Below are 16,300 nucleotides of genomic sequence, written 5' to 3'. Positions count from 1 at the left end.
GTTGTGGATTTAACTCCAACTCCAGGGATTTGAGCACAAAATAAATCTAGGCTGACACTCAAGTGCAGTGCTGAGGGAGTGCTGCAATGTCAGAGGTGCCATCTTTCGGATGAGACGTAAAACTGAGGCCCCGTCTGCTCTCTTTGTCTCCCCTTCGTTCTAGCCAGTATTTATTCCTCAATCAACATAACAAAAAAAAACCAGGTTATCTGGTCATTATCACGTTGCTGTTTGTGGGAGCTTGCTGTGTGCAAATTGGCAGCCATGTATTCTACATTACAACAGTGCCTACACTCCAAAAGTACTTAATTGGCTGTAAAGCGCTTAGCGATGTCCGATGGTTGTGAAAGGTGCTATATAAATCCTAGTCTTTCGTGGGTTAACTCTCACGGGTCAGGAGGATATTCAGACGTAGGGATGTGGGCGGGTATCTCAGCCTAGCCTGGTCTCCTGCATGGCGCAATGGGCAACAGCCAGGAGCAGGAACCATCCGTCTAGATTTCACTTGATGAGAAATGTTGGATTCCCTCGAGATACATTCATCAAGCGGGGCATTCCCCAATGGCCACGCAGCATCGCTGGCTTTCTACGATAATGTGGGACTGAGGTCACATACAAGCCAGACTGGGAGGGGGGGGGACAGGTTCCCTTCCCTGTAGGACCTTAAGTGAACCAGTTGGGTTTTAAGAATGCAAGAACATACGAAATAGGAGCAGGAGTAGGCCGTACTGCCCCTCGAGCCTGCTCGGCCATTTAATGAGATCGTGGCTGATCATAGACCTGAACTCCACCTCCCTGCCCGATCCCCATAAATGACCAACTTTCACAGTCAGTTTCCTGGCGCCAGTGGCAAGTCACCAAAGGGACTGCTTGTCGCCATCACTAACTCAACGTCAGAAAATGGTCAACGCCGGCCGGGGAGGTTGCATGAGCTCACGTCACTCTCGTCAGTTCTGCCGCTGCTCAATAAACAGCTGGCACAGCTAAAACAAATATTTATACATCGACAATTAAACTTTACATACTTCAAAAATACTCACAAGACCAGTGACTTTATCCTTAAAATATGGTTTCATGAAATGTCCCAGGTACATGGCAGAGCACTGCACCTTCGGCAATTTGGTTTTCTCCAGCCCGTGTCCAGCCAGGTCCCACATGATTCCAGTCTGCAGAGAGAATAAAGACACATTCACCGCCAGAGCAGGTGCATCGCCTCAATATAGGCACAATGCAGGCACCGGGCTGCACCTGAACATGGGCACCAGGGCACCGCCCGAATACAGACATCGCCTCAATATAGGCACTGGGCACCGCCCGAATACAGGCACCAGGGCACCGCCCGAATACAGACATCGCCTCAATATAGACACTGGGCATCGCCCGAATACAGGCACCAGGGCATCGCCTGAATATAGGCACAATACAGGCACCGGCCAAATACAGGCACCGCACCTCAGGGAGTCCAGAACAAGGGGACATAATCTTAAAATTAGAGCCAGGCCGTTCAGGGGTGATGTCAGGAAACACTTCTTCACACAAAAGGACAGTGGAAATCTGGAACTCTCTCCCCCAAAAAGCTGTTGCGGCTGGGGGTCAATTCAAAATGTCAAAACTGAGATTGAGGGATTTTTGTAGGCTAAGGGTATTAAGGGTTACAGAACCAAGGCAGGTAAATGGAGTTAAGATACAGATTGGGGGTACGGTAGCATAGTGGTTATGATCTAATTAAATGGTGGAACAGGCTCGAGGGGCTGAATGGCCTCCTCCTGTTCCTGTATAACGGGCTCGAGGGACTGAATGGCCTCCTCCTGTTCCTGTGTAACAGGCTCGAGGGACTGAACGGCCTCCTCCTGTTCCTGTGTAACAGGCTCGAGGGGCTGAATGGCCGCCTCCTGTTCCTGTATAACAGGCTTGAGGGGCTGAATGGCCGCCTCCTGTTCCTGTATAACAGGCTTGAGGGGCTGAACGGCCTCCTCCTGTTCCTGTGCAACAGGCGCGAGGGACTGAATGGCCTCCTCCTGTTCCTGTGTAACAGGCTCGAGGGACTGAATGGCCTCCTCCTGTTCCTGTGTAACAGGCTCGAGGGACTGAATGGCCTCCTCCTGTTCCTGTGTAACAGGATCGAGGGGCTGAATGGCCACCTCCTGTTCCTATGTAACAGGCTCAAAGTCTCCTCCTGGTCCTCATCAGTTGGGAAACATAGAAAATAGGTGCAGGAGTAGGCCATTCGGCCCTTCGAGCCTGCACCACCATTCAATGAGATCATGGCTGAACATGCAACTTCAGTACCCCATTCCTGCTTTCTCGCCAATAGTTCTGCCATCAGTTGCAGAATCAGATTGAACAAGGGGCTTCCCAAATGCCTCGACAGGGTTCGGGAAGTCCCAGGCTGTGTCTCAGCCCCTGGAAGCAGGGTAGAGAGAACCACCTGCGCCCCTGCAACTGATCGCTAGCCCCAGAGACCACTGAAGAGGACAAGGGTGGGATTAGGATGGGGGTTTGCTGCGATACAGTCGAATAGATCAGTACAGGCCCACCACACAGGAAGAAATCATAGAAGTTTACAGCACGGAAGGAGGCCATTCGGCCCATCGTGTCCACGCCGGCCGACAAAGAGCTATCCAGCCCAATCCCACTTTCCAGCTCTCGGTCCGTAGCCCTGTAGGTTACGGCACTTCAGGTGCACATTTTTAAATGTGGTGAGGGTTTCTGCCTCTACCACCCTTTCAGGCCGTGAGTTCCAGACCCCCACCACCCTCTGGGTGAAAACATTTCCCCTCAAATCCTTCTGCCAGGAGGGGAGGCTGGAAACGACAGAGAGGGGTGCAGAGGACAAAGCTCTTCCAGTCACAACTATTTTAAGTAGAACTTTAAATCAAGTGCCCACTTTTGGCAAGAGCACCAGAACCCACTAATTTCCAAATAAAACTTTAATGGAAACTTAGATCAAATTAAAATTTGGTTGCCGGGGGTGATGATGCACGCCAGTCCCTCCGGTGCCCACCTCTCGCGGAAGGCCGCGAGCGTACCGGTGGACACCACGTGCTCCATCTCCAGGGACACCCTGGCACGAACGTAGCCGCGGAAGAGAGGCGGGCAGTACCACCCCGCGACTGCCCGCTGTCATCCAGTTACAGGCAGCGTGGGAGTAGGCAGCTTGCGCCAAATCCTCTACTGCGCCAGCGCAGTTGGGTGGCCACTGACAGCGCCAATATAAAGGGGCTGGTTCAGCGCAGCAATCCTACTCCCCCAACTCCGACTCACCCTTCACACACTCACCTGTTGCTCCTTATTGTGGCTGAGCAGCAGCTCTAGATCCTGCAGCTTCTCCACAATCACCTCCTGGTACACCAGGTTCATCTGCAGGCAGGTCTCAGGGTCCTCGGGAAGGTCGTCTCCCTCGTCGTCCATGTTGTTGTCTGCGAGCTGAGGTGGTGCCTCTCCGCTGGGAGCCTGCAGTTGAACACCAACCAACGGTTAACTCCTTCCACCTTCCCCTCCCCCCCTCCCCCACTCACCATCTATGTTTCCTTAAATATTTTAATAAAAACCCGCAATTAAAACAAATTAAACTTTAAAACATATAAAATCAAATTAAAATTTGGTTGCCGGGGGTGACGATGCACTCCAGTCCCGCCGGCGCCCACCTCTCGCGGAAGGCCGCGAGCGTACCGGTGGACACCGCGTGCTCCATCTCCAGGGACACCCTGGCCCGGATGTACGCGCGGAAGAGAGGCAGGCAGTCGGGCTGAACGACCCCCTCGACCGCCCGCTGCCTGGACCGGCTGATGGCCCCCTTGGCCGTGCCTTAAAGTCGAACAGAGCCTCGACGGGTGTTGTGTTCATGGACTTTAAACTAGAGTTTATCAGCAGAAATGAGTGTGCACGGAATTAGAGGTAACCTTGTGACACGGGTCATAGAACATAAGAATTAGGAGCCGGAGTCGGCCAGATGGCCTGTCAAGCCTGCTCCACCATTCAGTAAGATCATCTACCTCAACAACACTTTTCTGCCCGCTCCCCATATCCACTGATTCCCCTCGAGTCCAAAAATGTATCGATCTCAGCCTTGAATATACTCAACGACTGAGCATCCACAGCCCTCTGGAGTAGAGAATTCCAAAGATTCACCCCGTTCTGCGTTAAGAAATTTTTCCTCATCTATCTCATTGAAACATCCTCCCAGAATGACCCTGTCAAGCCCTCTGAATTTTATGTTTCAATGAGATCACCTCTCGTTCTTCTAAACGCCACAGGCTCATTCCACTTAATCTCTCCTCACAGGACAACCCATGTTTATTCCTTCTCCTCCTCCTCTCCCTCCTCCCCAACTCCTCGTCCTCCATCACCTCCAAAAGAGTCCATAAATCTATCGGTAATTGGTGGGGGGGGAATCAGAGACAGAGAGCAGGGATAAAGGGAACACTCTCTGATTGGTGGGATGTGACCAAATATTCAACAACAACTTGTATTTATATAGCGCCTTTAACGTAGTAAAATGTCCCAAGGTGCTTCACAGGAGTCTTTTAAAACAAAACAAATACATTTGACACCGAACCACACAAGACGAAATTCCGGCAGATGAAAAGCTTGGTCAAAGAGGTAGGTTTTAAGGAGCGTCTTAAAGGAGGAGAGGTAGAGAGGCAGAGCGGTTTAGGGAGGGAGTTCCAGAGCTTGAGGCCTAGGCAGCTGAAGGAACGGCCACCAATGGTTGAGCGATTATAATCAGGGATACTCAGGAGGGCAGAATTAGAGGAGCGCAGACATCTCGGGGGGATGTTTGTGGGGCTGGAGGAGATTACAGAGATAGGGAGGGGCGAGGGCCATGGAGGGATTTGTAAACAAGGATGAGAATTTTGAAATCGAGGTGTTGCCAGACCAGGAGCCAATGTAGGTCAGCGAGCACAGGGGGTGATGGGTGAGCGGGACCTGGTGCGAGTTAGGACACAGGGCAGCGAGCACAGGGGGTGATGGGTGAGCGGGACTGGGTGCGAGTTAGGACACGGGGCAGTGAGCACAGGGGGTGATGGGTGAGCGGGACTCGGTGCGAGTTAGGACACGGGGCAGTGAGCACAGGGGGTGATGGGTGAGCGGGACTCGGTGTGAGTTAGGACACGGGGCAGTGAGCACAGGGGGTGATGGGTGAGTGGGACTCGGTGTGAGTTAGGACACGGGTCAGTGAGCACAGGGGGTGTTGGGTGAGTGGGACTGGGTGTGAGTTAGGACACGGGGCAGCGAGGACGGGGGGTGATGGGTGAGCGGGACCTGGTGCGAGTTAGGACACGGGGCAGTGAGCACAGGGGGTGATGGGTGAGCGGGACTCGGTGCGAGTTAGGACACGGGGCAGCGAGCACAGGGGGTGATGGGTGAGTGGGACTCGGTGCGAGTTAGGACACGGGGTCAGTGAGCACAGGGGGTGATGGGTGAGCGGGACTGGGTGCGAGTTAGGACACGGGGCAGCGAGCACAGGGGGTGATGGGTGAGTGGGACTGGGTGCGAGTTAGGACACGGGGCAGCGAGCACAGGGGGTGATGGGTGAGCGGGACTCGGTGCGAGTTAGGACATGGAGCAGTGAGCACAGGGGGTGATGGGTGAGCGGGACTGGGTGCGAGTTAGGACATGGAGCAGTGAGCACAGGGGGTGATGGGTGAGTGGGACTGGGTGCGAGTTAGGACACGGGGCAGCGAGCACAGGGGGTGATGGGTGAGCGGGACTGGGTGCGAGTTAGGACACGGGGTCAGTGAGCACAGGGGGTGATGGGTGAGCGGGACTGGGTGCGAGTTAGGACACGGGGTGGTGGGACTGCTGAGTTTTGGACAACCTCAAGTTCACTTATTTTTTCGTGCACAGTCCCTTTAACTGGCTGTGCAGCCCAATCAAATTTTCGTGCATGTGCCGTTTCTTCCTTATAAAAGCTGGCGAGGAGCCTGTGCGGGACCTCCAGACCGCTGCACAGCTTAGCGTGAACGCTGGATGTGACCAGTACTGGGGCCTCAGCGTTTCACCATGTATATTGACTCGGATGAGAACATAAGAACATAAGAATTAGGAACAGGAGTAGGCCATCTAGCCTGCTCCGCCATTCAACAAGATCATGGCTGATCTGGTCGTGGACTCAGCTCCACTTACCCGCCCGCTCCCCGTAACCCTTAATTCCCTTATTGGTTAAAAATCTATCTATCTGTGACTTGAATACATTCAATGAGCTCGCCTCAACTGCTTCCTTGGGCAGAGAATTCCACAGATTCACAACCCTCTGGGAGAAGAAATTCCTTCTCAACTCGGTTTTAAATTGGCTCCCCTGTATTTTGAGGCTGTGCCCCCTAGTTCCAGTCTCCCCGGCCAGTGGAAACAACCTCTCTGCCTCTATCCCTTTCATTATTTTAAATGTTTCTATAAGATCACCCCTCATCCTTCTGAACTCCAACGAGTAAAGACCCAGTCTAGTCAATCTATCATCATAAGGTAACCCCCTCATCTCCGGAATCAGCCTAGTGAATCGTCTCTGTACCCCCTCCAAAGCCAGTATATCCTTCCTTAAATAAGGTGACCAAAACTGCACGCAGTACTCCAGGTGCGGCCTCACCAATACCCTGTACAGTTGCAGAAGGACCTCCCTGCTTTTGTACTCCATCCCTCTCGCAATGAAGGCCAACATTCCATTCGCCTTCCTGATTACCTGCTGCACCTGCAAACTAACCTTTTGGGATTCATGTACAAGGACCCCCAGGTCCCTCTGCACCACAGCATGTTGTAATTTCTCCCCATTCAAATAATATTCCCTTTTACTGTTTTTTTCCCCCCAAGGTGGATGACCTCACACTTTCCGACATTGTATTCCATCTGCCAAACCTTAGCCCATTTGCGTTAAGAGAGTTAGATGCCCTACTGCGCAGATGACACTAGGTTAGGAGGCACAGTAAGTTGCGCAGAGCACTATCCAGTGAACCGTGCTGGAAAGTGCACGTTGTGGCAGGGAGAATCTTTTCTAAATAAGCCAAGTAGGAGTGAAGAAAAGGGGGAGATGGGGGAAGAACAAGCATGAGGAAAGAGAGGTACTTTTGCTCTTCGAACAGAAAATGCTGGAAATCTGTGGAGAGGAAGCAGATCGAATTTCAGGTCGATGACACTTTGTCAGAACTGGAGAGTGTTCGAAAAGAACAGATTCTTAACAAGCACTGAAAGGGGGAGGGGAAGAAAGAACAAAAGGTTTGAGATAGGTTGGCCAAGAGAGATTAGAGAGACAAAAGGGATGATGGCCCAAATTCAAATGCTAATGCCAGGAGTTAGAAAAACATTAGTCAAGATCATCATCATCGTAGGCAGTCCCTCGGAATCGAGGAAGGCTTGCTTCCATTCCTAAAGTGAGTTCTTTGGTGGCTGAACAGTCCAACACAAGAGCCACAGTCCCTGTCACAGGTGGGACAGACATTCGTCGGGGGAAGGGGGAGATTATTTAAATGGTGGGATTATGACCAACTGCCATTAGAGACAAGGAGAAAAAAGACAGGCCCTGAGGGGGAGGGGGAGGGGGGGCAAAGACTGGCAGCGGTTACACTCTGAAATTTCTGAACTCGATGTTGAGTCCAGAAGGCTGTAAAGTGCCCAAACGAAAGATGAGGTGCTGTTCCTCGAGCTTGTGCTCGTTAAGAATCTGTTCTTTTCGAACACTCTCCAGTTCTGAAAAAGGGTCATCAACTGAAACATTAACTCTGCTTTCTCTCCACAGATGCTGTCTGACCCATTGAGATTTTCAGCATTTTCTGTTTTTATTCCAGATTCCAGCATCCGCAGTGTTTTGCTTTTGTATTTCTGCTCTTCGAACACCTGAGAGACCAGAGATCCGGGGTCAGTGGATAACACACCCTCGCAACCCGTGATGGCAGAACGAAGACTATAGGAGCATGAAGAACTGACCAGCTGGACCCAGCGCAGTTGCCTGGGCTTTGCCGAGCCAGCCCGCCCCTGTGCAAACTGCTGCAGTCAACTCCCGAGACACCATTGAAGCTCAGCAATGCAAATTCATCCTTACCACAGAAATACACTCCTCTTCCTCATCTTCCTCATCATCGGACCCTGTCCGGGTGGGGGGGAAGGAGAGAATTGTTAGTCGCTGCAAGACGGGAGAGAGGGCGGCAGTAACATTCCCTTTAATACTGGATGTCAGAGACAACCCCAAACTGAACAACGAAGGGATTACACAACTCCAACCAAGACAAGGGGTGCTGGCACTCAATAAAACTTACCAATTGCCACCCCCACCCCCCCCACCAAATCACCCATCATCATAGGCGGTCCCTCGTATCGAGGATGACTTGCTTCCACGCCAAAAAAGGATGAGTTCACAGGTGTTTCAATGAAAGGCCTAATGTTCCAGGTATTGAAGGGTGGAAGATACCTGTGCGTGGATTTGATTAACGTGGGGTGGCTGTTGCACACCAGCCACCACACGGGCTCGACAGAGCTAGGTCTGGGTCCAGTGGCAAGCATTAAGCAACATGACTGGAGACCTGCTCTGCTGCACGGACCCAGTGCGCCCACATATCACAGTGTGGGCTGGGCCCGTGCTGCCCCTGGGCCCTCGGCTCTTCTGGCCCCGAACTCACGCCTCTCCTGGGCCCTGATCACGTCCCTCTACAAGCTCTCGCCATTCCTGCTGTATCTGTCCATGCTCCAATCACCCATGCAGCACATCAATACAGTTCACGTATCCTTTCGTGTCTGTTTTGTCAATTTACTTCTCCAGCTCAATCAGGACAGGGTGGCTGGATTTCCACTGCAGCTGTTGGGAACTGAAACCAGTGAGACAGACCCCGGCAAAGCTCACAGCCCAGGAGAGTGGGCACTGGGGATTCTGAACTTTAGAGACCGCTATAATTGTATCTGGGTAATGTGGCACTTTAACATCGCACCACACCTTCCTCTATCTATCCGCTGGGTTTACGATGGCTCAGAGAGAAGATTAGGTGCTCATCTCCTGGTCAGAGACACCCAAGAAGGGTTTGACAATACCAGGTCAGAAAAACTTAACTCATCACAGCCTTCAATCCCCATTCGCATTCCATCTCCAGTGATCAGAGGTGGGGAATGGATCACACTGCCCTCCTCCAATAGTGTCTGTCCAAACACTCCCAGGGCAGGTACAGCATGGGTTAGATACAGAGTAAAGCTCCCTCTACACTGTCCCATCAAACACTCCCAGGGCAGGTACAGGGGGTTAGATACAGAGTAAAGCTCCCTCTACACTGTCCCATCAAACACTCCCAGGGCAGGTACAGGGGGTTAGATACAGAGTAAAGCTCCCTCTACACTGTCCCATCAAACACTCCCAGGGCAGGTACAGGGGGTTAGATACAGAGTAAAGCTCCCTCTACACTGTCCCATCAAACACTCCCAGGGCAGGTACAGGGAGTTAGATACACAGTAAAGCTCCCTCCCCCACACGGCCTCCCTCTCTCACCGGGCTCGGTTTCTGTCGCCACCCCCAGCCGCTGCTCCAATTCCAGGATCTCCCGTCGGATCCGCTCCCTCTCCGCCTGCAGCGCTTCACTGCGGCCCTGGGCCTCCATCCGTGTCGGTGCGGGTCTGGGCCCGGGGCCCGGGGAGCGGGTGGTCTGGGCCCGGGGTATTGGGAGCGGGGGGACTGGGCCCGGGGAGCGGGGGGACTGGGGGTTCGGGGCCCGGGGAGCGGGTGGTCGGGGCCCGGGGAGCGGGGGTTCGGGGCCCGGGACGGCGAGTGTTGGCGCTTCGCGGGCTAACAGGCCCTGGTCGCCATTTTGTGAGGCTGGTCGCCCGAGGGGACACAAACTTCCGGTTCCGGTTCAGCTCTCCCCTACCCCCACACCCATCCCCATCCTCCCCCATTCCCCAACTCCCTGCCCAAATCTCACTCAGTCACATCCCACTCCATTATCCCGGATTCCTGCTCACTACAATGACTCCTGCATGCATGGGCTACTAACCCCTACAGGCCTGGACCAGTAATACAGTGCAGCGCTCCCTCAGTACTGCCCCTCCGACAGTGCGGCGCTCCCTCAGTACGGCCCCTCCGACAGTGCGGCACTCCCTCAGTACCGCCCCTCCGACAGTGCGGCACTCCCTCAGTACTGCCCCTCCGACAGTGCGGCGCTCCCTCAGTACTGCCCCTCCGACAGTGCAGCGCTCCCTCAGTACTGCCCCTCCAACAGTGCAGCACTCCCTCAGTACTGCCCCTCCGACAGTGCGGCACTCCCTCAGTACTGTCCCTCCGACAGTGCGGCGCTCCCTCAGTACTGCCCCCCCTCAGTACTGCCCCTCCGACAGTGCGGCGCTCCCTCAGTACTGCCCCTCCGACAGTGCGGCACTCCCTCAGTACTGCCCCTCCGACAGTGCGGCGCTCCCTCAGTACTGCCCCTCCGACAGTGCGGCGCTCCCTCAGTACTGCCCCTCCGACAGTGCGGCGCTCCCTCAGTACTGCCCCTCCGACAGTGCGGCACTCCCTCAGTACTGCCCCTCCGACAGTGTGGCGCTCCCTCAGTACTGCCCCTCCGACAGTGCGGCACTCCCTCAGTACTGCCCCTCCGACAGTGCGGCGGAGTGCTCACTACTACAGGGTCAGCCTAGATTCTGTACTCAAAGTGGGGACTTGAAATCACAACTTCCTGACTTGGAGGTGAGAGTGTGACCCACTGAGCCAGGGAAAAAGTGTGTGTTTGACAGAACAGGAAAATGGGTTTCTTGGGGGTAATGTCAGCGATGGAGGAGATCTGGGCCATGTTCTGATAATGACTCGACGAAGCAGTGTATTGCACTTGAACTGTAGTCATTTAATATAACTCAGAGTGATGATCACACCTGTACAGGTAACCTACAAGTCTCCCACTGCAGTGCCCTCTGGTGGCACATCTTAGTGTTCATACAGCTGGTGTACAAGTTTCCCATAGTAGTGCCCTCTGGTAACACATCATATGTAATAATACAAGCAGTAAACATGTCTGGATACATGACAGACCAGAGGGCACATCAAGACCAGATGAGGACCAAGGGTGGAACCAGCAAAGCTGATTGAGAAATATGAAACACAGAGATTTTAATCAACCTGCATCCAGGAGGTTCTTTTATTTAATGCTGGTTTTTAAATGATTATAAATTAGTTCCTTCATTCCAGTATATTATACAAATTCTTAAATACATATCAATAGTTTAAAAAAATTTAGTTTCTTCAAAACCATTTGAGTGAAGAACAAACACTTCACTGAAAATCCACATTATTCTTTTCGTGCGAGTGCAATATTACAAGGCATGTGACTTTACCCTTGTATCAGGGCCCTTATTCACCAGAACGATGCTGGGGCAGTAAGGGTTAAATTACGAGGACAGGTTGCACAGACTGGGCTTATATTCCCTCGAGTGTAGAAGATCAAGGGGAGATCTAATCGAGGTGTTTAAGATGATTAAAGGAGTTGATAAGATAGAGAGAAACTATTTCCTGGGGTGGGGGGAGTCCAGAACAAGGGGCAGAACCTTACAATTAGAGCCAGGCCGTTCAGGGTGATGTCAGGAAGCACTTCTTCACACAAAGGGCAGTGGGAATCTGGAACTCTCTCCCCCAAAAAGCTATTAAGGCTGGGGGGGGTTCAATGGGAGCATTCAGAGCTGAGGTTGCTGGATTTTTTTAGGGCTAAGAGTATCGAGGGGCATGGAGCAAAAGGAGAACAGAATGAAGCTACAGATCAACCATTGAATAGCGGAGTAGGCTCGAGGGGCTGAATAGCCTCCTTCTATTCCTAAGCTCTAACTCACCCAAGCGGGTGGTATGTGTGAGCCCGGCGAGTGGACTATTCGATCCTGGTGGGCATCACTCTTGAACAGGTGTTATCCCCCTCTGCGCGCACATTCTAACCGGGGGGGGGTCCCTGGATTGTGAGCAGAAGCAGCAGGGACCCTTGGTTAATATCCTCCCGCTCCCGCGCACCACCTCCCACCGCAGCCGAGGAGGTTTGAGGCCAATCGAGGTGCCTCTGGCACTGTGCCAGCTGAGAGTCAGCTGATCGAACAGAGATCAAAGGTCAAGCCCAGGAGCTTGAGCCTGTGGGGAGGGACAGGCAATAAATCTAAACAAAGGGGATTTATCATCACGTGCACCACAATTGAGGGGCGAGTGGCGCACTGAGAGGTTGAGCCCCCCCCTGGTGCAGAGGGGCGGGCACTTCCCTCCACCCCTCCTGTATGTTCTAATAGTTACACGCTTTATCCACAATGAAATTTAAAACCAAACAATTTTTTTAAAACAACCAGCAGCAGCAAGCAGCTTTTTTCAGAGACACTGATGGGCTGAATTCAGCATCACCATTGCGAATTTAATCACTGACAGTAACAGTGCATCATTCTTTCATCGACACACAAACAAACTACAGGTGGACCCTTGGAAAAGGACACCTGGGATCCCACTGAGTGAAAGAGGGCAACTTGGGATAGTGCCGGACAAACTCGGGGCAAACCCGGGCAAACTCGGGGCAGTGTCAGACAAACTCGGGGCAGTGCCGGGGCAAACCCGGGATAGTGCCGGACAAACTCGGGGCAAACCCGGGGCAAACAGGGGCAGTGTCAGACAAACTCGGGGCAGTGCCGGGACAAACTCGGGGCAGTGTCAGACAAACTCGGGGCAGTGCCAGGACAAACCCAGGATAGTGCCGGACAAACTCGGGGCAAACTCAGGATAGTGCCGGACAAACTCGGGGCAAACCCGGGATAGTGCCGGACAAACTCGGGGCAAACTCAGGATAGTGCCGGACAAACTCGGGGCAAACCCGGGATAGTGCCGGACAAACTCGGGGCAAACCCGGGATCGTGCCGGGAAAACTCAGGATAGTGCCAGACAAACTCGGGGCAAACCCAGGATAGTGCCGGACAAACTCGGGGCAAACCCGGGATCGTGCCGGGAAAACTCAGGATAGTGCCAGACAACTCGGGGCAGTGTCAGGCCGATGGCTGGGGTGCGGTGTTACTCGGGTGGGAAATGTTGAGTCTACGGTGGGGAGCCGGGGAGAAAGCTGGCTGCCCATCAGCTGTGGCCATCCTCTCTGTCCTGGGCTGGCAGCTCGGAGATCCTGTCGATGGTCCTCAGCAGCTCAGACACCAGACGTAGAGTTTCCGCTCCAGACAACAGCTGTCTGCAAATCGAGGGAGGAAAACAAAGGTTTAAGGCGGCAAGCTTGACATTATTACCGATTATTCTGCTCTGTAACTTCCGAGTTGTACTGATGTAGAGTTTATAGAAAGGTTTTCTCCTGAAGGGGTTGGTTTCCATATTTAAGGAGGGATATACTTGCATTGGAGGCTGTTCAGAGAAGGTTCACTCGGTTGATTCCGGAGATGAGAGATTTGACTTATGAAGAAAGGTGAGTAGGTTGGGCCTATACACATTGGATTCAGAAGAATGAGGTGATCTTATTGAAACATATAAGATAATGAGCGGGCACGACAAGGTGGATGCAGAGAGGATATTTCCACATAGGAGAAACTAAAATTAGGGGACATAGTCTTCGAATAAGGGGCCGCCCATTTAAAACTGAGATGAGGAGGAATTTTATCTCTCAGAGGGTTGTAAATCTGGAATTCTCTGTCCCAGAGAGCTGTGGAGGCTGGGTCATGGGCTATTTAAGGCAGAGATAGACAGATTTTTGAGCGAATAAAGGGTTATGGGGAGCGGGCGGGGAAGTGGAGCTCAGTCCATGATCAGATCAGCCATGATCTTATTGAATGGCGGAACAGGCTCGAGGGGCCATATGGCCTACTCCTGCTCCTGCTCCTATTTCTTACGTTGTGCTGTGACGTAGATCCAGCGATGCCAAGGAGCTTTCTGCAACCGTCCAGCCAAACTCCGGTTCCGTCCTCACCCAGTGTTCACACGCGTGCACTCCAGGAGTGGCTGAACAATGACCAGATGAGGGGAAACCTGGGTCAGAGATCAATGGTAGCGCCCACCCCGGTTCAGCAGCTGGGAGGGTCCCGGCTCAGGGCCACACCGTGTTGTGCTTTAACCCGCTGAGTTACGGGGTGGGGTGAAGAGAGATCGTGTTCTACCTCAATCGTGAGATGGAGCTCATGGCTCCCAAGTGTTCCTGCAGTCTGAGACTCCCCAAAGCCTTTCCACCATCTACAAGGCACAAGTCAGGAGTGTGATGGAACACTCTACACTTGCCTGGATGAGTGCGGCTCCAACAACACTCGAGTAGCTCGACACCATCCAGGACAAAGCAGCCCGCTTGATCAGCACCCCATCCACCACCTTCAACATTCACTCCCTCCACCACCGGCGCACCGTGGCTGCAGTGTGTACCATCTACAAGATGCACTGCAGCAACTCACCAAGGCTTCTTCAGCAGCACCTCCCAAACCCGCCACCTCTACCCGCCTAGAAGGATCAGGGCAACAGGCACCTCCAAGTTCCCCAAGTCACACACCATCCTGACTTGGAAATATATCGGCCGTTCCTTCATCGTCGCTGGGTCACAATCCTGGAACTCCCTCCCTAACAGCACTGTGGGAGCACCTTCACCACATGGACTGCAGCGGTTCAAGAAGGCGGCTGACTACCACCTTCGCAAGGGGCAATTAGGGATGGGCAATAAATGTCGGCCTGGCCAGCGACGCCCACATCCCAGGAATGAATAAAAGAAAAGACTGGCCCACGATAGAGGTGCACAGTGTCAGTAACCTCAGGACAGAGCCGCACAGCTTTATTGCTGGGAGCTGAATGAGACAGAGTATAGGGTGGGTTTGTAGGGATGGGAGATATAGGGTGGGATTGAGGGATATGGGAGATTGGGAGATATAAAGTATTCCCCCATCCTAACCGCTCCCCTTTCCCCAGTCCCTCCTCTCCCCCTCCCCATTCCCCAGTCTTTCCATTCCCTTCCCCTTTCCCTAGTTTCTCCCCCTACCCAGTCTCTCCATTCCCCTCCCCATCCTTCTCCTTATGTAAAGCATTCAGATGGCTTCCTGCCTGTGAGGAGCAGGCTGTCAGATGCTTACTTCACTGAGCTCTCTGCCCCTTGTACAGCCTTCACTAGATAGTCTGATGCGAGCCGAGCATTGCTTTTTGCCGAGTTCAGAGCAAGGGAGTCTCCAGATCGAAGCCTCACGTTCTCAGACTTCCAATGTTGCACCTCGGCCTGCCGGACAGAAACAAAGAAACAGCATTTAACACATTCGGGGTGGTGAGAGAGACCGGGGGGGGAAGAGAGAAAGGGGGGGGGGGAGAGGGGGGGGGGGAAGAGAGAAGGGGGGGGGGAAGAGAGAAGGGGGGGGGGGGAAGAGAGAAGGGGGGGGGGGGAAGAGAGAAGGGGGGGGGGAAGAGAGAAGGGGGGGGGGAAGAGAGAAGGGGGGGGGGAAGAGAGAAGGGGGGGGGGAAGAGAGAAGGGGGGGGGGGAGAGAGATGGGGGGGGGAAGAGAGAGAAGGGGGGGAGGGGGAAGAGAGAGAAGGGGGGGAGGGGGAAGAGAGAGAAGGGGGGAGGGGGAAGAGAGAGAAGGGGGGGAGGGGGAAGAGAGAGAAGGGGGGGAGGGGGAAGAGAGAGAAGGGGGGGAGGGGGAAGAGAGAGAAGGGGGGGAGGGGGAAGAGAGAGAAGGGGGGGAGGGGGAAGAGAGAGAAGGGGGGGAGGGGGAAGAGAGAAGGGGGGGAGGGGGAAGAGAGAAGGGGGGGAGGGGGAAGAGAGAAGGGGGGAGGGGGAAGAGAGAAGGGGGGAGGGGGAAGAGAGAAGGGGGGGGGGGGGAAGAGAGAAGGGGGGGGAGGGGGAAGAGAGAAGGGGGGGGAGGGGGAAGAGAGAAGGGGGGGGAGGGGGAAGAGAGAAGGGGGGGGAGGGGGAAGAGAGAAGGAGGGGGAAGAGAGAAGGGGGGAGAGGGGGAAGAGAGAAGGGGGCGGAGGGGGAAGAGAGAAGGGGGGGGGGAAGAGAGAAGGGGGGGGAAGAGAGAAGGGGGGGGAAGAGAGAAGGGGGGGGAGAGAGAGGGGGGGGAGAGAGAAGGGGGGAGGGGGAAGAGAGAAGGGGGGAGAGGGGGAAGAGAGAAGGGGGGAGAGGGGGAAGAGAGAAGGGGGGAGAGGGGGAAGAGAGAAGGGGGGAGAGGGGGAAGAGAGAAGGGGGGAGAGGGGGAAGAGAGAAGGGGGGAGAGGGGGAAGAGAGAAGGGGGGAGGGGGAAGAGAGAAGGGGGGGAGGGGGAAGAGAGAAGGGGGGGAGGGGAAGAGAGAAGGGGGGGAGGGGGGAAGAGAAGGGGGGGAGGGAGGGGGGGAAGAGAGAAGGGGGGGAGGGGGAAGAGAGAAGGGGGG

The 16,300-nt window shown here is 54.0% G+C and overlaps 2 protein-coding genes and 1 non-coding gene across 3 annotated transcripts in view; all 3 read right to left on the bottom strand.

Annotated features, from left to right (window-relative positions):
- Positions 1–9,659, bottom strand: part of snapc4 (small nuclear RNA activating complex, polypeptide 4) — a 61,306-nt gene extending 51,647 nt beyond the window's left edge. Inside the window, exons 1-4 of the mRNA XM_070863652.1 lie at positions 9,461–9,659; positions 8,033–8,076; positions 3,280–3,453; positions 1,041–1,166 (exon numbers count right to left, since the gene is read on the bottom strand). Coding sequence (XP_070719753.1) covers positions 1,041–1,166; positions 3,280–3,453; positions 8,033–8,076; positions 9,461–9,569 — 453 coding nt within the window. The 5' untranslated portion in view covers positions 9,570–9,659. The remainder of the gene's footprint in view (positions 1–1,040; positions 1,167–3,279; positions 3,454–8,032; positions 8,077–9,460) is intronic.
- On the bottom strand, positions 8,947–9,042 carry LOC139233264 (Z30 small nucleolar RNA). The gene has a single exon (XR_011588181.1). It is a non-coding gene; the product is annotated as a Z30 small nucleolar RNA (small nucleolar RNA).
- Positions 9,660–10,811: 1,152 nt separating the features above from the next.
- entr1 (endosome associated trafficking regulator 1) overlaps positions 10,812–16,300 on the bottom strand; it is a 26,041-nt gene continuing 20,552 nt past the window's right edge. Inside the window, exons 7-8 of the mRNA XM_070863347.1 lie at positions 15,016–15,155; positions 10,812–13,151 (exon numbers count right to left, since the gene is read on the bottom strand). Of these exons, the coding sequence (XP_070719448.1) occupies positions 13,043–13,151; positions 15,016–15,155 (249 nt within the window). The 3' untranslated portion in view covers positions 10,812–13,042. The remainder of the gene's footprint in view (positions 13,152–15,015; positions 15,156–16,300) is intronic.

Source organism: Pristiophorus japonicus, chromosome 20 (genome assembly GCF_044704955.1).
Source record: "Pristiophorus japonicus isolate sPriJap1 chromosome 20, sPriJap1.hap1, whole genome shotgun sequence".
NCBI classification, from domain to species: Eukaryota; Metazoa; Chordata; class Chondrichthyes; family Pristiophoridae; genus Pristiophorus; species Pristiophorus japonicus.
The sequence above is the reverse complement of the archived record's forward strand: the minus strand, read 5'-3'. Positions and strand labels throughout refer to the sequence as shown.